The 22,700-nt window shown below is 38.2% G+C and overlaps 1 protein-coding gene across 2 annotated transcripts in view; it reads right to left on the minus strand.

Annotated features, from left to right (window-relative positions):
* Window positions 1-22,700, minus strand: part of LOC145670377 (N(4)-(Beta-N-acetylglucosaminyl)-L-asparaginase-like) — a 48,425-nt gene that overhangs the window by 23,624 nt on the left and 2,101 nt on the right. For both annotated transcript variants that reach the window (XM_081738986.1, XM_081738987.1), the window contains exons 2-3: window positions 20,602-20,758; window positions 18,025-18,250 (exon numbers count right to left, since the gene is read on the minus strand). In XM_081738986.1, coding sequence (XP_081595112.1) covers window positions 18,025-18,250; window positions 20,602-20,758 — 383 coding nt within the window. The remainder of the gene's footprint in view (window positions 1-18,024; window positions 18,251-20,601; window positions 20,759-22,700) is intronic.

The following is a 22,700-nucleotide window of genomic DNA, read 5'->3' on the forward strand; positions in this document are numbered from 1 at the left end:
TATTAAGTAATCATGACAAGAATAATAACTAGATAATTTAATGATAAAAATTTCTGCCAGACACCGCTAAAATTTCACAAAGTTGACCGATTACGCAGTCTTCCTATTTGCATTGGCTTTGTTTTCACGACTTATATTTCGACTATTTCTCATCGCATTTTAACGTATTATACATCAAATTAAAGCTCTTTTTGTGCTCTTTTAAACGTTATAGGGTGTATGATTTCATAAAATGGACCATTTTGGAGAAAAACTCATTCATATGTAAATATGTTTCATAAAATCTTAAATATTTCTATTTTTCTGGTTTTTATCATATTTCCTTGACTTTATTACTGTTATAATCGATTAAATTCGGGCTTAACGTATAATTTAGAAAAAGAATCATCAAAATCGGACCATTGGTTACTGAGATAATGATATTTTAAGAGAACAATACATAAAATCCAATATGGCGGCATATTTCAAAATGGCGGCCAGAAAATTTTGGCACCCGACCCTAAAACGAATTGAATACCGAAGTACTTTCAGTCTGCCAAGTTTCATACTTGTGTCCAGTCTGTCACGATCCTATCCTTAACAGACCAGACTATTAAGGAATGACCACCACAGGATCTACGGAGTTTTTCAGAGTGGATTTTTAGATAAGTGATATGGAACCCCTTATTGTGATTTCTCCTGGAAGGGAATTTTGGGCTCAAAGAAGTGATTGGACTCAGTACCTGCAAGTAGATATGATTGACATAGAGTGTATTTTCTAGAATACTTGGACCTGTTTTTTTTTTTTTTTTTTTTTTTTTAATTTTTATTTATAGGAAAAGGAACTTATTATTTTAACGGAATAAAGGTGTTGTTTCTGCTTATATTGCAAATGGTCATGCAGATGACTAAAATTGGTGAAGTGAAATCCTAAATGGAAGCAACGTTTGTGGTGCAAGGTAAGATTTTCTTAACTACTATTTGGCCTAAATATAGAACAATGCATATAGTATAAAAGAAGTTTCGTTAAAAAAAAGTGACTCGTCATATCAAACGTATTTAGCAAATAGGTAACGGTAATGTGTCAACATATTTTCACTAGGCTTCCATGGAGTATTCAAATAGATCAGAATATGCCAACAGAATACAGAATATGGAGGAATAATCACCAAAAGAAGAAGGTGCAATAAAGAGTGGAATTTAAATCTTACAAAGAGTTTTAAAATTGGAAGTTTCCCATTATGTAATATTTTCAGAGTGTATGTAATACTTTATTCTAGGCAGTTTTATTTTTATGTTAAAATCCCAAAATTTTGGAACCGTATTATATTCAAGGTTACTATATTCAGGCCAATATGGTGCTTATGTTTGATACTACATGTAAACATTCTTGTTTTTACGAAACGTTTTTGCTTTAATTTTTTATTTTATTTATTTATTTTTTGAGGTGATACCAAACATAAGAAATAAACTCAACATTGCAAAATTTAGGAACGAAGATTTACAAATTGATATTTAATAGGACGAAACTAAATTTAGATATGCATGTTTTGACGAAAAAAAAAAAAGAAAGAAAGAAAGAAACATGGTTTAAGATCATTAGCACGTTTGCCATCGCTTCGGAGGAAAGAAATATATCATCTTCGCAACACGCGTTTAAAGTTCGTTGTATTAGTTACAGGAAATTTGACAATGCATATATTTAAGATGACAGCCATACTATCAGGTTATCTAGAAAGTACTGAGCCTTTTGAATTCAAAATTGAGAACACATTTATTGTAATTTGTAAACAACACTATAAAACATTAACACCATTTTCGTTGATGACCTTCTTCCATTTTTCTGGAAACACCGTAAACCCGTCACTATAGAACTTCTCTGATTTCTGGTTAAAAAACTGTCACATGTGGTTTTTACAGGCCTCTTTTGAAACTAACTTAACACCATTCAGAGAGTTCTGTAGAGACCAAAACAAATTATAGTCGGACGGTGGGCTATGCGGTGGATGCATTAAAACCTTCCAGCCAAGTTCCCTCAATTTCCGACTGGTCGTTAAACATGTATGAGATCTGGCGTTGTCAGTGTGGTATACGACGCCCTTTCTGTTCACCAGTTCGGACCGTTTCTTCTAAATTAACTGGTGCATTTGCACTAATTGTCGACAGTACAGGGCAAGTCTATTGTTCTGTCCGGTGGAAGTTCGCGGAGCAGGACGTTTGGGCGCAAAGCTGTATATCTGAATAGGTTAATCTACTTAAAAGGGTTATAATGTATTTCATACCTGGAACCCGGATGTCTACGCACTAAAAGCTTCGAAAATAGGCACTAATATCATAATGATAAACAAATAACTGCACAACTTATTCCCAATTTTCTTATAAAAGCTATCTTCAAAAACTAAACTTTCGTTAGATATAGTATGTCCTATGGTAAACAATCACTGAAAGTCTCAGTTGAATTAAATGCCTGGTTTAGTTCTAGTAAATTTTTGTATAACGCAGAACGATATATATATATATATATATATATATATATATATATATATATATATATATATATATATATATATATATATATATATATATATATATATATGTGTGTGTGTGTGTGTGTGTGTGAGAGAGTCTAATTATTTTGTTTCTAATAATATATATATATCTTAATTTCAGGAAAATCGGAGATCATGATCCGCAGCTTTTTTTTTCCAGCATGAATCTGTATTGGGCTGAAATAAAATTTGCTGTAGGCATCCTATGACACTCCAAAATAAACTTCAGTGAAGTTACCTTTATATCATCTCTAACGTAAAGGAATAGGCATTTTGGATATTCATAACATTCATAACTATTCATAACATTATATTACTGTTTATTACTATATTTGCAACAGAGATAATTGGAAAGAAACAACAGTGAAATATAATATAGATATTGAACAATTTATTTTTGTCTTATGTTATATGACATTATCATTCCATGACGGAATTATGGGCCAAACCCCACACGTATTCTACAGTGTCAACAGTTTCAAAATTCTGTACAATACGGCGAATCATTTAATCTGTCTAAATATATTTTCTTCTTTTCTTGGGCGACTCTTCTCCTTGAAGTATTGCCTCGTACATGAATCCAGCTTTTTGGTATCCTCCTAAGTGCATCAAAAAAGCGCCAAATCGACGGATGGCCCATTTGAAGCTCCGACTGCACTCCACGATGAGCTGCTTTGGCGTGGTGTTCGTCCTTGACTATGGTCATTGAGAACTCTGTCCTACAGATTCCACAACCTTATTGGAAATAATGCTGTTATTCTTGTATCATGCGTTTTAATAATTTATTATAGAAAATGAAAGTGCAGAAATGAAAATATGTACAGTATTGTACACATTTTAAGATAAATTCTATGGTGTCTGACTCAAAAAATCAAATACACAGTGCAATATAAATATACAGCGTGTCTCGTAAGCCAGTTTACATAGGCCATCTCGGTAACTATTGAAGATACGAAAAAATGATAAAGAGAGCAATGTTGTTGGAGAGTATGTGTTTTCAATCTAAAATGTTGGACTAACCGTTTGGGCTCTACACTGGTATAACGCCCAATGTTAAAGAAAAATGCAACGTTGCCACGTCTTTGTTGGACAAAAATGAAGATAAGTGCGTGTGTTTTGGAGTATCCTGGACCAAGGAGAATAGAAGAGAGGCCACAATGAAGGATATGAAGAAAGATCACATGCAACGTCAATCCAAGGCAGTGGCGTCACCATCAGAAGGGGAGGGGGAAGGTACGAAAAAGAAATTGAATTGAATTTATTAACGGCAAATTGGTATTAATTGCTTGGTGGTGTTAACGAGGTGAGATAAGAGGACAGTTAATACAATTAGAAAGGGTCTAAGTGCCAAAACTTAAAAAAAAAAAAAAAAAAAAAAAAAAAAGAGAGAGAGAAAAGTCGATAAGCATGAGTTATCGTAATATAAGTTAAGCGGGTACTGCGACCATATGAGTGCTTTAAAACAGAAGCAACAACTCTTAAGCTATAAATACCTTACAAACATATTCTGCTTGGTACCAAGACAACTTTGAAAGATACACTTTAATTCTACTTGTGGCACTTACTCGAGATGATTGCATTCCGGGACCAAGTACCTGGGGAAAACCTATGTATCATCTGAAAGCTCTTGCCATGGGACGTACGCTCTTGCCAGTGTTTTCAAATTACCGGCAAATCCGCAACTTGACCCAATAAGGGCCAGTTTGTTGGTGTTTGTGACACTATGTATGGCATATTCGACAGAACTAAAAACGAATGTTACGATGCATCACGCGTAAACGAATGGGCATACATGCTCCTTTTTAGCTAATTGCTAGAACGTGACTCGGGCAAGGGTTTGATGATATCACTTTGCACCCAGACGTACCCATTTGGTCAGTGTTGCCAACGAATTGTAAATACAATGTGGCAGATGGTTTCTGTACCACTGGATGTATATTCATGGAATGTGGTATAAACATAATTCGTCACTACAGAACATATGCTGTGGACGTATTCCTTTCCCAAGGACCTCAGTTTGTCAGTGTTGACAACCAATAGTATGAATGAGAAGTCGTAAAAGAGATGCCAGCAAAAACACATATGTCACCAGTTTGAAATTGATTAGTTTTCCTGCCATAGTTTTCGTAAACGCTACTAACGTAATACCTGATTTGAAATGGCCCGGGATTTGTATGGCCCAACTCTAGCATGTGGCATATCACTTAATTTAGTATGATGAGCAAACTCTAAAGACAAATCGTGAAATCTCCACAATTCCTTTCTATATGTCACAATATAGCTCCTATGAAGGGATGCATGAATGACTCATCCAACCCTTAATTTCCATACGAGCTCCTAACCTGTGCCGTTCGTTGTTGAGTGGTGAACAGTCATATTCCATGATATACGTTCAGCCGCGTGTTCATATCATTAGACAACATAAAAATACCACCAAGCTAGTATACTGCTATTTGAAGAACTTCCATTTTGAAAACGTTAGCAATACTGACAGACTGGGTTGCCTGTTGAATGGTACCAACGACAGTGTGTTTGCTGTGTTGTCGAATAATGTTTATCCCAAGTTTTGTCTCTATGGATGCAATGGTCAGGCGACCTTTCAAGAAAATGTAATTGAGAATGGTTTTTAAACACTGTAAACCAGGGTTGGCTGGTTTAAACCAGCTGGTTTTTTCAAAAAAACAACTGGTTTAAAAAAAAAAACAACGAAAAATGCTTTAAATCGTGTGAAATTAATGGTGACGTTTCCACATATCAAACCGTTCGCATTACGTTTATCTACTTTTCACCTTTTAATCAAGGTGTCCCGTGTTCAATTCTCGGTCGAACCACAACCCATCTTTCAAGTGTAAACCAAGTAGCGATTAAGCGAAAGTCTTCTCCGTGATAACCTTGGTATTTCATACGAATGTTAAGCCTAAACATACGAAATGAAACCAAATTATATATTTCTACTTGAATGAATGCCTGTTGTTTTATAAAGAAGCCAACCTCTTGCCTCTTATTGATAGAAATTGGCAAACTTTATCAACTGCCTACGTAGCTTCCAACATCAACTTGGATTTGACTTTGTTTTAATTTTATTGAATGATATTAACATACCAAATTTGTAATTTAATACCTGTTTTAGCGTAGTGATTATGATATGTTGACCTTAAAATTTTACATACAAATACATTTAAAGTAATAACAGGATTTTCCCAATGGCTAAGGCGGGAGTTTCCCGATTTATATATAATTCTACTTGTGTAACTGTTTATCTTTTTGTCCTTTTGAAATGACTCTTGACAATTATATTAACAAGTACGCCTATGTAAAGATCAGTACAACGTATTTTTATCAGGAGTCCTTCGTGAGTGTGTCGGCAATCGCATTTGTGACCAATTAGTCCCGGTTTCGTGTTCAAATGGACAATTTTTCTTGGATGTAAGTCGAGAAGCGGTTTCAGGGTGTCTACAAAAATTCCAAAATGAAATTTCGTGACTTTTTCGTGACCTTTGCTTTACCCAATCATAAAATTTCCTAACATTTTCAAGAGCAAATTTGGGTGCGAATTAGGTCGAATTTTTATCCATGCGATAGAAACGTACTTTGCTTGCGAATTGGTAGCGTCTAAAGCCAATCATAAACATTTTGGTGATGAATTTGACGTTTTACAGAACAAAATTTTCCAATCTGTACTTACATTTGCACAGTTAAAAAAATCGTCACCTAATAGCTAAATTTCGTGACTTTTTCGTGACTTTCATGACCGTTTTCTGATTTCGTGACTTTTTCGTGACCGACAGACACCCTGGGTTTGGATTCCGCTTTAAGCTTATGTGACCCCTTCCAGCATAACCTTGTTGTTGCATAATAACACCAAGGCGAAACAAACTAATTTCTGTCCATATCTAATATAAATACATAGAGTAAATTATTGACACCAAAAAAACCTGGTTTAACCCCCCCCCCAAAAAAAACCGGGTTTAAACCAAAAACCTGTTTTTTTTGTTTTTTCAATAAAAAAAACATGGTTTTTGCCAACCCTGCTGCCAACATGGGTGTTTGTGGGTTCACACTAGAAACCTGCACGGGCCGAATTTTTCTTAAAATTTATCGGGCCCGGACCGGGCTTGGGCCAAGAATTTTAAGAAAAACTTATCGGCCCGAGCCCAATCCAGCCCGAATATACCTAGGCCAGACCCGGTCCAGCCCGGGCCCGAAAAGTTTTGGAGATTTTCGGCCCGAGCCCGGCCCGGTCCAATAAGTTTTTCTTAAAATTCTTGGCCCAAGCCCGGTCCGGGCCCGATAAATTTTAAAAGTTTTTGGTCCGACCTCGGCTCGATATATATATATATATATATATATATATATATATTAAATTTAACTCGAGCCCCAATGTTTCTCAAAATTTAGTATTAAACTTGACCTAACCCTCACAAACATTTTCTAAACTCTGATTCACAACCTGACGCTTGCCTCCCGAATGGTACCATTGCCTTCTAGAACTTTTCCTGTCATCTAGAGAACAAAAACTCCATTTCCTGTAACAAAACTCTAACTTAAATGATTTTTAGCATAAAGTGAAGATGGCAATATTGTTTATCGACAGGCAAAACTTTCCCACCCCTTCTTGTCATATTTTGGGTTCAGTGAAGGTCAAGGTCAGAGCTCAATTTACCGCGCAATGCCTACAATCCTCTATAGTGAAAGTGGAGCTGCTAAGCAACACAAACTGTAAATAGCTATTTCATTCTTTGTAACTTTTTTCACGGGCACACTTCTTCAATGTTTGGATTATTCCAATTATCGTTTATCCAAAGTCAATAATTATTAAAGAATTGCAATTAATCGGCCCCAGCCCGACCCAAAGAAATAACAGAGTCGGTCTGCGCGCCGGGCGGGGTTTCGGGCTGAGCCCGGCCCGTGCAGGTCTCTAGTTCACACTAACATGCTACAAACCTAATATGGATCACAGTCTAATTATGTCCGCTAATGCTGTAGACTTAACACTCCCAAACTGGGGTGCTTGGGAAAAGAAAACATTTACACTATGTTTTTCATCGTCAAATGTTGCTTCTGTCATATGTTATATATTCGTTCAATGCAATTTGCAACACTGTGATGTTTACACTTGTTTGGCAACACTGACAACCTAGAATGATTGAAAGATGGTCACACTCAACGTCTTTCTGCTACAGTGTCGTGTGATGTTTCTGCCAAGCTTGGTGTATAAAAGTTTCATCGTACGAAACCTGTTTTACAACTTATCATTTTTACAGTTGGTTGGCAACACTGACAAACTGACGTCCTTGGGAAAGGAATATGTCGACAGTATATGTAGTGACGAATGATGTTTATACCACATTCCATGAATATACATCCAATGGTACAGGAACCATCTGTCACATTGTATTTACAATTCGTTGACAACACTGACCAAATAGTTACGTCTGGGTGCAAAGTGATATCATCAAACCCTTGCCCGAGTCACGTTCTAGCAACTAGCTAAAAAGGAACATGTATGCCCATTCGCTTACGCGTGATGTATCGTAATATTCGTTTTTAGTTCTGTCTTATATGCCATACATAGGGTCACAAACACCAACAAACAGCAACAACACAAACACCGTCAAAGCACGTTTCGTGTCCACGTTCGACCTACCCAAATGCTGTGTTGTAGACAGGCATAGGAGCCTACAACACAGCATTTGGGTAGGTCGAACGTGGGCACGAAACCTGATTTGACGGGCGATCCTGACTAAGTTTTTTCCTGGTTTTCCTCAGTCCTCCCGGGTACATGCCTGGATGGTCTCTTCTCTCAGGTCAGGGCCGCTTCCTTCTTCAGTCCTAGACTCACCTGAAGGTTCGATGTGATCTCGGTGAGTGGAGGCTTAATCTCTCCTTGTGTCATTTCCTTGAATAAATAAATAAATAAATAAATAAAGTTTCCCACCTAGTGAGCGTCATTATTCATTTTAAGGGCTCGGCTCGTAAACTTGACGTCTCATCTCATTTTATTGAATGATTGTCTAGAGTCGTGTATGAGTTTTCGAAACGAGATGAGACACGAGAATGTTCTTGTCTCGTGAACAATACTACTTATTTCATTGGAAAGGGATTAAAAATGTAGAAACCAGCTATTTGAGATGTACCATCCCAGCATTTGTCTGATGGGTGGTAATGGTACACAATCCTTTTTTCTTTGACTAATGAATGACATCAAGATAATTCAAGTCATTCAAGGGGTACCAGCGGTCGTCATCAACTTGTTAAATAAATGAAAGAACATACAAATCGTACTAAAAAAAAAAAAAAAAAAAAAAAAAAACTGTTACGTAATTTAATAGAAGGCTGAAATCACCTCAGTGTCGCCAGACACGAGAGCATTTAAAAATGAACCAATATCCTGACCGAGGTTTGAACCATGACTACATGAATAACCTATATCGTAGTCCGACTCGTTACCGACTGAGCTACGGCGAACTGTATAGGAACTGAGAAATCTAATAAATGAAGAAAGGAAAAGGAAATGCCTGAATTAGGACACAGTAGCTATTTGAATGTGCATTATTTGATGGAAATTCAGTTGAAGGGAGGAAACCATCAAATATTACAGAAAGCGGCACTGAGCGATTTTCTTAAATGACCATAGTGCCATAATACTCCTATTTTACCCAAGTGGTAGCGTCTGACGTAATCAAGCACAAGCAACACGCCACTCATCTTTCCCTTCCCGTTTAGTTTTGTTTGTGCCATCGTGTGTTGAATTTTGTGTTGCATTCAAGTGGTTTGTTGAGTTGGTGGCCGTACGTCTCCGTGTGTATGAAAAATAGTGACTATATATTCACCTGCAAACAAAACGGAAATTATCTTTCACGCATCCGGTTTGAGTATAAGTGCAGCTGTAGAACAGTTTCATCACCGCCATCCATAGCTCCCATTGTCATCACATTCAATGATTGGTAAGTTATTGACACGCTTCGAGGATACTGGCAGTGTCTTCGACCGACCTCGCTCTGGCAGACTGTGATCTGTAACCGATGATGGCACACTCGTTTACATTCTGACTAAAGTTACATGCAGTCCAATGGGATCGATACGAAAGGTGGCCCAAGAGAGTAATACTAGCCGAATATCTGTCCAAATAATTATGCGCAAGCATCATTTTCATCCCTTCAAGGTACATTTCGTGCAGAAGTTGCATGGAGATGATACCGATTGACGACGTGAATTCTGTGAATGGTTTACACGCACAAAACATAAACAACTCAATCTTGAGCTAACATCATGTTTCCCGACGAGGTCACAGTTCATCTTAATGGAACTGTTAACAGACATCACTACATGTATTGGACAGACTGCAATCGTCATGTGGCCGAAGTTTCCCATGATCAAGTTGACCTTCTTATAAATGTGTGGCGTGCAATTCACGGCAATGTTTTGTTGGGTCCTGTGTTCCTAGAATGGGGATTAACATATTAAGCCTATCATACTTGCTACAAGAAATACTGGAAACTTATTTGGACAAGTTGCCACTCGCAGTGCACTTTTTACTGCCAACACGATTGTGCGCCACCGTACTTCAGTGTCATTGTTCGACATTGGTTGGATGCAGCATTTCGAGGACATCGGATCGGACGGAATGGCCACCAAGATTGCCTGATTTAACGCCCTTGATTTTTTTTTTTCTGTACGGCCACAAAAATTCGTTATTTACATTGATCGCCCAAGTACAAATGATGCCCTACAACATAATATTCGCGAGGGCTCCGCTGCTACTATCACTGCAACAGGTTAGGACTAGTTTGCGACATTATATGGTAATTCGTGCACAAGGTGGACATCATTTCGAACATCAGGACTGAGCACAGTTGCAGCGTTGTTTTACCTGTTTCAGGATCTTCCAAAAGGTAGGTGACTTGAAATGATTGGATTAGGTTAGGTATGGTATCCCTTGTGTGAGTATCACAGTCCTTTCTCCTCATATCATTCATTAGTCAAAGAAAAAAGGATTGTGTACCATTATCACCCATCAGACAAATGCTGGGATGGTACATCTCAAATAGCTGGTTTCTACATTTTTAATCCCTTTCCAATGAAATAAGTAGTATTGTTCACGAGACAAGAACATTCTCGTGTCTTATCTCGTTTCGAAAACTCATACACGACTCTAGACAATCATTCAACAAAATGAGATGAAGACGTCAAGTTAAGCCGAGCCGAGACCTTAAAATGAATAATGACGCTCACTAGCTGGGAAACTTTATTTATTTATTTGTTCAAGGAAATGACACAAGGAGAGATTAAGCCTCCACTCACCGAGATCACATGGAACCTTCAGATGAGTCTAGGACTGGAGAAGGAAGCGGCCCTCGCCTGAGAGAAGAGACCATCCAGGCATGTACCCGGGAGGAATGAGGAAAACGAGGAAAAAACTTAGTCAGGATCGCCCGTCAAATCAGGTTTCGTGCCCACGTTCGACCTACCCAAATGCTGTGTTGTAGGCAGGACGAGATAATCTATTTTGTTTAAACTCGTCTGGAAACGTGACGTGTTTCGGCTTTTGGACACGACAACATTGAATAATGAGACAGGATCTAAGTGCCACAATAAGTAGAATTGAAGTGTATCTTTCAGTTGCCTTGGTATCAAGCAGAATATGTTTGTAAGGTATTTATAGCTTAAGAGTTGTTGCTTCTGTTTTAAAGCACTCATAACCTTCTGTTTAAAAGTACCCGCTTACCTTGTATTACGATAACTCATGTTTACCGACTTTTCTCTCTCTCTCTCTCTTTTTTTCTTTTTTTTTTTAAGTTTTGGCACTTAGACTCTTTCTAATTGTATTAATTGTCCTCTTGTCTCATCTCGTTAACACCACCAAGCAATTAATACAAATTTGCCGTTAATAAATTCAACTCAGTTTCTTTTTCGTACCTTCCCCCTCCCCTTCTGATGGTGACACCACTCCCTTGGATTGACGTTGCATGTGATCCTTCTTCATAACCTTCATTATGGCCTCCCTTCTATTTTCCTTGGTCCAGAATACTCCAAAACACACGCACTTATCTTCATTTTTGTCCAACAAAGACGTGACAACGTTGCATTTTTCTTTAACGTTGGGCGCTATACCAAGGTAGAGCCCAAACGTTTGATCCAATTCCGTAAATTCCAACAGTTTTAATTGAAAACACATACTTTCCAACAACATTGCTCTCTTATCATTTTTTCGTATCTTCAATAGTTACCGAGATGGCCTATGTAAACGGACTTATGAGACACCCTGTATATAGTCACATCTTTAAAATAATTAAACATTAACGAAAAAGTGCGTTTTTTTAAACACAAATTACATGTCTTATTTTATTAAAAAGAAAAATTCTTTTAAAACTAAACCACATAGTACGGATATCGCGACTAGGATTGTCGAGAGTCTGCTGCAGTTCCTTCCTATTTCTTTTCAACTAGAACATCCAGGCTCCAGTTATGATTGATTTGAGTTGATTTTGAGTTTAACGTCCCGTTCAACAGCGAGGCTATATGAGACGTGAACCTACTAATTAACGTGGAATCCGAACCACATGAGCTCCCCCGAGGCTATATGAGACGGAACCTATTGATTATAACGTGGAATCCGAACCACATGAGCTCCCGTCGGGAACTGAACCCGGGTTTCTCACGCTAAAGGCGCGAGTATGCTAACCGCTTAGCCACGAAGGAGCTCGCTCTAGTTATGAAATTAACTATGACAAATACAGGTAAGTAAACCTATTTGGATAAAAAGTTTTGCGCTCAAACGGCCGCGCCTAAACGTTTGCGCCCAAATGTCATGGACCCGCAGTTCGTGATGCACGATGTTCTTCCAATCCCACCAAACGTCAACATGAGCTGTGCCACAGACGGTGGAGCTGCTTCTCGCTTCGACCATCTTTTTCACACATTGTTGTTGCAGGTTTCCACGTTCCATCACTCGTTATCAACCCCTTCAGAAATAACCTGAACTAGTTACATTTCAGTAGAGATTCGCAGATAAAAATTCGATCGAATAAATATTTTTGACTTAGATAAACAGTACAAACTCATTAACTGGCCTGTGCAGTTTTGCGGAAAGTTAATTCATCTTTACGGCGCAATACCCTACACCTGATTATAAGAAAATAAAATGAAATCTTTAAGTTTTAAGTCCCACGGTTAGCTAAAGGAGACGGTGATGATGAAAGATGAGTGAAATGGTGGAATGAAGAAAGTGGGAGGAAACGGGAGAACCCCGAGAAAACCCACGAGCACGGTGTTTGTCCACCACAAAGTCCACACGGCGCGAGCACCTGATTATAAGAATTCTAACACTTTTTGCACAATTACAGCTTCAACTTTCAACTGTCAAATGACGTTATGCGTGACGCGCTGCGACTCGTATACCCTGTGATTTGAGACTCTTGACACCATCCGTGCTTAAAAGGCTCAATACTTTTTAGACTACCAGTTATTCCTAGTACCTTTATATATATACCACTATATTATTATTATTATTATTATTATTATCGTCTTGACAATACTTTTACAGTTAAAATGAAAAAGAGTGACGTTAAGACTTAAACTGTTATATACAAGGAACATCAACAAATTTCAAGATTTGAACAGATTTACTGTAACATTTTAATAAGCAAAAACTCTCTAACGTAATTATAATAAATATGAACAACTAATGACTAAATTCAAAGGAATATGAACCAACCAACCACTAAACCGAACAGTGTTGCCAAGTAAATCAAGTGAAAATTCGGATAACGATTATGATGTACTTTCCTAATCACTGTATATACAATTAGTTGAAGGAACTCTCTGTACAATGAGCTTGGGGGCACGGTGGCTCAATGCTAAAGCGTTCATATTGTCCTTGGTTCTATTTCAGCTCCACTAAGTGGGCTTTGTGGTGGACAAATACCGTGTTCGTGGGTTTCTTCGGATTTCCCTGTTCCCTCCCACTTTATTCACTCCACTATTGCATTCATTTCTCTTCATCACAGTATTCTTTTAGCTTAGCCGTGGGACATAAAACTGAAAGATTTCATCATGTAACTTACGGACAAATGTAAACGTTTTAACGCCAGTCAAGTTCGCGCCTAATGTTCTCAGGCTGCAACGCCATTTTGTTTACTGTTATGTGTGAATGCAAGGCTGGTCATCATCAGGCCATTATAAAACCTGTCTCCTTAGTATCATAATCAGTAACATTATAATCATTTGCGCTCTTTTTTAAATCACTATCCTGTAGTCCTTCGTTACGCCTTATTCCTTTCAATAATCTACTTTCAATATATTTTCAACATTTCCAAAAGACGTTTATTTGTTACAAAAGTTAGATTTCAGTTTTGTCGGAAGAAAATCTTTTTTCTCTCTCTTACTTTCCTTTCAATAATCGAATTACTTTTTTTTAAAAAAAAAAAAAGACGTTAGGCACTCCCTAAATGCCAACCGAATGATAAGGTGTGTTGTTTATAAGGATAATTTCATTCTTCCAAACAGATAATGCTTAGTAGAGTGCTCACCTCTGGCGCGTAGTGTTCCGCCAAGTGGGCTTTGTGGTAGACAAACACCGCGTCATAGCTTTTCTCGGCGTTCTCCCGTTTCCTCCACAACTTTCATTCTTCTATTTCCTTCATTATCGTTATCATCGATGTCTTTCTTACATTTGGAGGATAAACATGAGACGTTAGACTAAATATATATATATATATATATATATATATATATATATATATATATATTATAGGTTGAATAAAAATCCCCCCAATGATAATCCCCTATCTTCTGATTTTCAGCAGGGATTTTAGAGCGAATTTTCAAATTTGCCGCGTTGGCACGCTATTGTTTCTGCAAGGTGCCGTTTGTGTTTTAGTGGCGCTATAACTTATAATGATCTTAACTTTTTCCTTCTTTTTTTTTAAGTTGAACTAAAATTCTGTATTACTATTTATTTAGTTAACGAACATTACAATTTAATTTGCATTTCATTTAGTGTTTCACTTTCTTCTTTTCAAGGACAATAGAAGTAGTCACTTTTTCTTAAATATATATATACAGCATATGTAACCATCCATAATGTGACATGAGGCCACGGTGGGTTAGATAAATACAGAGGTTGTTCAGTCTACGTTTGGCCGATTTCGTTCCTTCCCCCTCCCGGGCTGAATGGACTCACCCGACCTGGCTCGTGGCGTCCTGCAGTGTTGTGCAGTGGCTTCCTGGGAACGGAGTTGTTTTTCCGCGCGGACGACAATAACGCACAAAACAGGACCCTTGTTGTGAGCGTTGTGTTAAATTTGTTTCCAAGTGTGTGGGTTTCCGCTCTGTGATCAAAATGCCGCCCAAACTAAGCCGGTTTTGGAGGGCTATGTTGCGGCTCTTTATGACGCCCACTTCAGTGTTTTAGTCATTAGAAAACAGTGTACAAAGAATGGTTGCAACATCAGTTTAAGTGGAATAAAAATGTTATTAAAAAGTACAAGGGCAACGAAGCTCCACCATTTGGATCACCAACGAAGTTGCCTAGGAAGCGGGAATGCACCAAGACCACCTCCAACATGCAGAGGAAACTTCGCAAAATGGCAATGCAAGAAAATCCGCCAACACAAAGGTGTATGGCTAATCGTCTTGACGTGTGTTTGGGGACTGTGAGCCGGACGTTACACCGTCAACTCAAGCTGGAAAAAGTCATGAAAGCTTGAGGCCATCTTCTCACGGATGCCCACCAAAAGGAACGGAAGTGTAACGCCTGGAAGCTGTACGAACGGCATCTGGCAAAACAAAGGTGGATGTTCGTCGTAACGCTCGATGAAGCACGGATTTACCTTTCCGACTGTGGCAAACCGAGAGCCATCATGTACCGAGAGAAAGGCGCCAAGAACCTCAGAAGGTGGGTCCTTGTCTGTAAAAAATCCTTCCCAAAAGGGTTCATGGTCGTCACTGGCTACTGTTACCGAGGTAAACTGAAGATTCGTAGGGTGGCGAAGAACTGCAAAATAAATTCGCAGTATTTTCAAGAGCAGATCATGCGGCCGATCTACGAGCATGAGATTCCAATAATGTACGGAAATAACCCCAATCTGGTGCGCATTCACATGGACAAGGCCTCATCACATACCTCACGATCGTCCCTCGCATTCTACAGGGAGATGAAGAAGGCAAGTGGTATACAGGTGATACATTTCAATGAGGTACCTGTTAAATCTCCAGATGCAAGTCCTATGGACTATAATGGATTTGGATTGCTGAAGCGAGCTTTGGGAAAACGGCGTGTGGTAACTGTGGAAGGTCTTTGGAAAGCTGTGCAAAGGGAATGGGACAAGATTCCCCTCCCAGTTCTTCAGAGAAGCCTATTACAGTGGAAATTACGCTGTCGGGCTATTGCTAGGAACCAAGGGAAACACATCGAGCACTTACGTACCTGGCGCCATGAATTATTATAAATTTTTAGGTAAGTCGAAATTGGCCAAATGTAGACTGAACAACCTCTGTAAATAAATATATAAATAAATCCGCCTCTATTTGGGTTCGGAGGTTGTCGAATTTTTAAATATCAATCTGTAACAATAATAAAATAAAAATAAAGACAGATATGTGATAATCATAGTAAATCACACGCAAATTAATCAGCTATTATTTCTTTGCAATAGTAGCCTGTTGTTTCAGATCTGAATGCTCATTTACTATCGTCGATGGAGCTTGTTTTAGCCGAGCAAGCAATACAGTAATAAGCTGACCTCCTCTCCCTGATATTCTATACTCAGGTAAATGTTGCCGAGCGTTCTTCAAGGCATTATTTTGATTAACACAGGTTTCATTTAAATAAACTACGGGTCCACTATTGCCAGGTTCTTGGATGATGTGCATTATTCCCCGGAATGAGATGAATGCCTGATTTGCTCTGAGGCCATGTCTAAATTTATGCTAGACAACATCCTGTCCTTGTATTTTCCTCGGGTTCTCCTTTTCCTCCCACGCTCTCATTCCACCATTTTTTCCACTTTCATTAGTCTTCTTTAGCCCACAGGACATCTGTGGAATGTTCATTCAAAAAACGAAATCTTTCAGTTGTTCGTCCCACTGTAATGCCGGCTAGGCTAAGGGAGACGTGATGATGAGAAATGAATGCAATGGTGGAATGAAGAAAGTGGGAAGAAACGGAAGAACTTTGAGAAAATGAACGTTCACAGAGTTTCTCTACCACAAAGTCCACTTGGCGCCAGCTGGGATCGAACCAGGGACCTATGCATCAGAAGTGAACGTTCTATCAATGAGCCACCGTGGCCCGAACGTTCATTCAGCTGAGGTGAATGGCAGTTTTGTAAATCACTTCTTTAGAAGGCGAGACAAATTGATGGGGAACGTCTTATACCGTGAGGATTGATCTGTGCACCTGTCGACTGCATCGAATTCAACTCCCGGTCGCGGTTCGGAACATAAATATTAATGTCCCTCATATCTCCAGCGTTGCATAGAACGCAAAACAGAAAAAAAAAATTACTACAGATTTCATTCACGTACTGTATGTTTTGTTCATAAAAACTGTACCTTACGGGGATAATGTAAACTCATTTCATCAAACATTGTTACTCATTCCTAGTTTTCCTGCATCGAAAATACTGTGTCCACAAAAACACTCCCTGATTTGAACTGATTATACGATGAGAACTTTTTATAATATGTTTGTAAATAAGGAGTCAGGAGATGTAGAAACTCAAAATATTTTTGTTTCTTCCCTACAGGTTGTAACATTTGCCCTTTTTTCCATTAGACGCAAGTAAATTCAAGATGGTGCTCTCCAAATAGCAACGCAGCTGGTGTGTGTTAGAACGTGTGTTTAACGTGCGTTGAGGCACAAATTTGATGTGGAACTACCTTCCAACAAATAAATTTTGAAGTAGTACAAGAATTTCGTCGAAGAAGAGTGCATCTGTGACAAACGGAAAGGACACTCTGGCCAACCAAAAGTCCCGTTGCTTTCCAGAGTATGGAATGAGCTCGCTTATCGCCTAGATGTTTGACATGTGGCAGGTGGCGCATACATTGAGTGCCTGTAATGAACATATATCCCATGAAACTATGAATTGTTACACGTCTACCCAAAATCTAAACACAATATTCCCCAAGGTTTTCATTTTATAACCAAATAAAATCGAGGAGTGTTTTCGTGGACACACTGTATAAGTGTTTTACTATTCTTATTTTCTTCCAACATTTCCCTACCTTAAACTGGGGACACACTAGGAACGGCGAGATACATAAATAACAAGTCAGTTTTAAGTTGTAAGCATGTGAAAAAGCACTACAAATAAACATTTTATACACATTAAATTCTAAGCAAATAAATATCTCTCTAAAAGAAACAGAATGTGTCAAATTTAGTGATCCTCACAAAACACAGGACAAATGGTTTTCTTTATCTATAAATTTGGTGACATGAGATCTTTTAAAGAACACGTAAGGGACCGAATATTTACAACAGACTTACTGTCCAAAAATTTGGCTGGCAGTTGTTAGCCTTCCACTCTTTCCACATATTATAGGACTTGTCAGTAGTTAAATTTTCCTTTGTGAAACCCATAGACACTGCGAACTGAGTAGCAAGCTCTCCCACAAGAAGCGTGTGTTCTGTGTTCTCTAAAACATGTCGTGCGACAGAAATTGCATGCTTTATATTTCTGAGTGCTCCTACCGCTCCAATGTTCATTGTCACTCTGTAAGAAAATGGTACAATGGGTGTAATATTCCCTACGTAAATGGCTATAATAGCTACAGTTGTGAAATTCAATTTTATGTGAATACAAGTGTGAAGTATAAGTAATACGAAGAAATTAACTAAGTCGAAAAATAAGTTTCCCTTTCCTTTTTTCCCGAGAAGGTAATTCAGCAAACAAGAGATCGGTTTAATGGCCTATTCTGTGCCCGGTAGGTATGAAGCTAGAAGCAATTAATGCTCAACAATCTTATTAGACATTGACACAACTGAAGTGTCCTCCCCGGCAATGAAGAAGGCTTTAAGTGTAACACACTTTGGAACCAATGACGAAGTGAAAACAGCTGTTAAGGAGCTTTTTCTCTAGGCAGAACGCGCAATTTTTCAAAGAGGGGTTTTTGAACGTTCTAAAATGGTACGACAAATGCATCAACGTCCTTGGTTCTTATCTGGAAAAAGAAAGTAAACCTCAAAGCAGCCGCAAAGGGAAATTTATTAACTGACTTACCTCGTATTATGAGATTAGACGTGTGAATTAGAGCCAATGTTATGAGATTAGAAGTGTGAATTATGGACAATGTTATTATCTTTTTCGTGCACAATGGCTTCAGTACACAAGAACATCTCCGAAGCATTAGTGTATAAAATAACAAAGCATAAAAATAAATATACAGTAAAATATAAATAACAAATTTCACACAATGCCAAAATAGTACAAGCAAAGAATTTGTCCAAAAAAAGTATGTTAAAATTAACAGTTTTTGGCTTAGTTTCGAAGAACTTTACTTCAAGAAGTTTCAGTATTTCATTCTTGAATTTTTTAGTGTTCTCCATGTTCTTTAAGATTGTTTTATGCTAAAAAAAAAAAAAGGATCGCTAAAACTATACCTTAATAGAAATTTTAAATGAGTGGTAAGTTTGAAAAACATGCAATCTTACAAGTTTATAATCACATTTTTTTTTCTGATGATCAACACAATTTACAAATTAGATCTGCATTACACATCTGCAGTTGGAAAGCAAGTTCTAACATTACACGGGATTTGTTTAAAAGAATTTGAACTTCATTAATGAACTCACACAAAAAAGTGCAAAATGAAGTTCTGAGAAATAAAAAACCTTTCATGTGAGTTTCTCAGAGCTATTAGCTAAGGCAAGAGATATTGCTGAAACAGTTTTTACTGAAATAAAAGTGCTTATTTCGAACTGCTATATACAGGATGGGCCATCTTTCTTGCTACGTCCTTCTAACTTTTAAACTAACGGATAGAAAACACTGAAATTTCGTACGATGTAAATATAGACAGAGGGGTATTGTCTCACATACTTAGCAATACAACTATATTAACAGTGTTGCCAACCCAACTTAAAGTTTTCTGCAAGTCCAAATGGCATTGCAGTGTCGCCAACTATACGTATTTTTTTTCAAATAGGATTATATCGGGTTATATATCATAGGGTAAGTTAGTTATGTACAGGGTATCTCAAAAGTCCCCTGACATAGGGTAATTCTGTTATTATCAGAGTTACAATAAACCGTCTCCAAATATGATGTTTTCAATCTAAAGTGGCGGATTTTTTTTTTTTTTTTTAAATCGGACGAACCGTTTGGGCTGTACACTCTTTATGAAAATGTGTCCAATGTTAAATGAAAATGCAATGTTGCCACTTACCTGGACTCATAACATAAGTGAATGAAATTACTGTCTTTTAGCTAACCTGTCGATGGCCAGACCCCATTTCAAACATACCATACTCTATTCACCATATTCTTACAAAATTTATCCACCTCCCGCCCCGCTCTGCCCTCCTTAACCTCTCTATTATGGCAACGTTGCATTTTCGTTTAACATTGGGAGCATAAAGAGTGTACAGCCAATGCGTTATTAAGAGCCGCGCTGACTCAGTGGTAAAGCGTTCAGCTTTGGTTCGCTTCCAGCTCGCGCGAAGTGAACTTTGTGGTGAACAAACATCGTGTGTGTGGGTTTTCTCGGGGTTCTTCTGTTTCCTCCCACTTTCTTCATTCCAACATTTCATTCATTTCACATCATCGCCGTCTCCTTTAGCCTAGGTGGCATAATCGTGAGACGTAAAACTTTAAATATTTCATTTTTTCCAATGCGTTAAGCACTCACTTACGCTAATCAGTTGCTTGAGTTTACGCTCCACACGCTTACTAACTGCTTGAAAATTTACGTGTAATTTGGGCTACATCTATTCAGGTGTTTGTGATACCAGTAAAAGTACCGGGCCCGACCTAAAAGCGTTACAACGGTTAGAGGTGCAATAACTTCTATGGCTGGCTGTAGATGGTAGGTACTTAATAGCATTAACTGGAATGTTTCTTCTTACCCATCCATAATCATGGCATCCAAAGTTGTTTCTCCATTTTCATCTGGGCTCCCTCCAAAACCAACCGTCCCGTCACACTGTTCATCTTCACAAACAGAACAACCTTCCTCAACGGCATCTAACGCCGTACGCTTCTCGTTATATATCACGTCCCATGCTGAAATATTAATACACATTCATTGGTTAGATATGGATATTGGATTGAACACAGCGTCCAACTGGACGCTTTTCTTCTCTTTCTGGTTCTTTTGTTCCCTATCTGATAAAGCCGAGAGTCCATCATAGTTCTTTAATGCTCTGAAATACCATAAAATAGTAAAAAGATTATCACGCAACACTAAAGAACATACAAATAAATTACCTATCTATCTATCTATCTATATATATATATAAACAAGGCCCCGGCAGACATGTATAACAGAAGTAGTCTAAACTTATCAACGTCTAGGACAAACTATTTAAGCTAGAAACTTGAAATTTGGACACTACATAACTGTTGTGAGATATCAATAAGGACGGAGTTTTGAAAAATAAATTAAATGATTTTTCTTAATTTTATTTTTTAACATTCCACGGTTATGATCTTCAGGCTAAAGAAGACGAATAATTAATGATTGTGAAATTAAATATCTTGTGATTTCTTACTGAGAATCGAACCCGGAACCGCGTGCACAGGAGCGTCATTTCAGATTTTGCTTGGGGGGGGGGGGCAAGACCCCTTGATATAAGTAAAATTTCCCGTTTTTCACTGATTTACTACTATTCTATTAATAAAATCTATATAAATCTCCAACTCAGGGGGGAGCAATTGCCCCTCCCTGCCCTCCCTAAATGACGCCCCTGCACGTGCATCAAAGGCGCACGCACTACTCAGTAGACCAACGGGGATAGCTGGAAAGATTTTCAGAAATTCGATGTGGGAAAGGGGGAGGAGTAATAAGGAGTTGCAATTGTTATAATATGATGTCCATATCTCGGAGACAGTTACACGTATGAAATTCGGACTTTTCATTTAAAATAATAGAACGTAACAGAGTAATATCTTTATATAAAAGAAGAAGTCTTGCCTGACTGATTGATCAACGCCCACGCTAGAAACTAAATCTCACTTCAGGTAGAAACTAAATCTCCAAAACACTGCGCGGCAAATATTTCGGATTTAGATTTCTCTGCTCTCAGCATCTATAGCCATGTTACTCCGTCACGTATGAGAGATGACGTCCCTCGACGAGCACACTACCCAGGAAAGTATTGGGGAAGGAAGGAAGCGGCCTGAGACCTAGTGTGAGGTACCACCCCGGCATTTGTCTGGTGTGAATGAGGAAAACCCAGGAAAATCTCATTCAGAATGGCTGGCCTGAAAAAGCTTTTTACACTTTTTCGACTGAATGCCCCCACCGGCGCCACAAGGTAGGTTAGAGAATGTAATGCACTGAATTGATTAAACGGCAAATGTTGGTGCATATTTTTCGTACTCGTCTTAGTTTTCGGCGCACACTCATCGTCACTTCATTCCTGCTCTCTGCAAGATGTACCCCGTGCGAGCTCTTACCTTTACCTGCCCTTAAATGGAATAGATAGGATTCTTGCTTCTAATGACCACCCAGCACAGGTTTGTGCGTTTCTCATACGTCATTTGCTTTATTTTCTGCTAATGCCCCCCTTCCTCGTAATCGGAGGAATATGAAGCTGTTTTAAGCGTTATTTACCTAATTACTTATGATTATGTCAATACCCCTATTACTTTTCCTTCATTTCTCTACTTCTGGTGTAATTGCATTTCGGCAATATTTGTTAATTTCCCGCTTTTTTTATTCTTCACTACGCATGCATCCATATTGTATTATTGCTCAGAAGTCATACATCTCAAATGTTAAGTGGCGCAAACTATATCATATTCAGAAATAAAGGAAGCAATGATTCATGGGATTTATAAACATATTTTGGTTCATGTTCCGTTAAGGGGGTCCAAAACTAACCTTACCTAATATAAAGTTATATTATGTAATAAAACGAAAATCAATGGAAAGAAGTGGAGAAATTATTGCAAATTTCGTGTGGAAGAAATTACTGAACCCCCTTAACGGAACATTGACCCA

Source organism: Thermobia domestica, chromosome 14 (assembly GCF_964235325.1).
Source record: "Thermobia domestica chromosome 14, izTheDome1.hap1.1, whole genome shotgun sequence".
Taxonomy (NCBI): Eukaryota; Metazoa; Arthropoda; class Insecta; order Zygentoma; family Lepismatidae; genus Thermobia; species Thermobia domestica.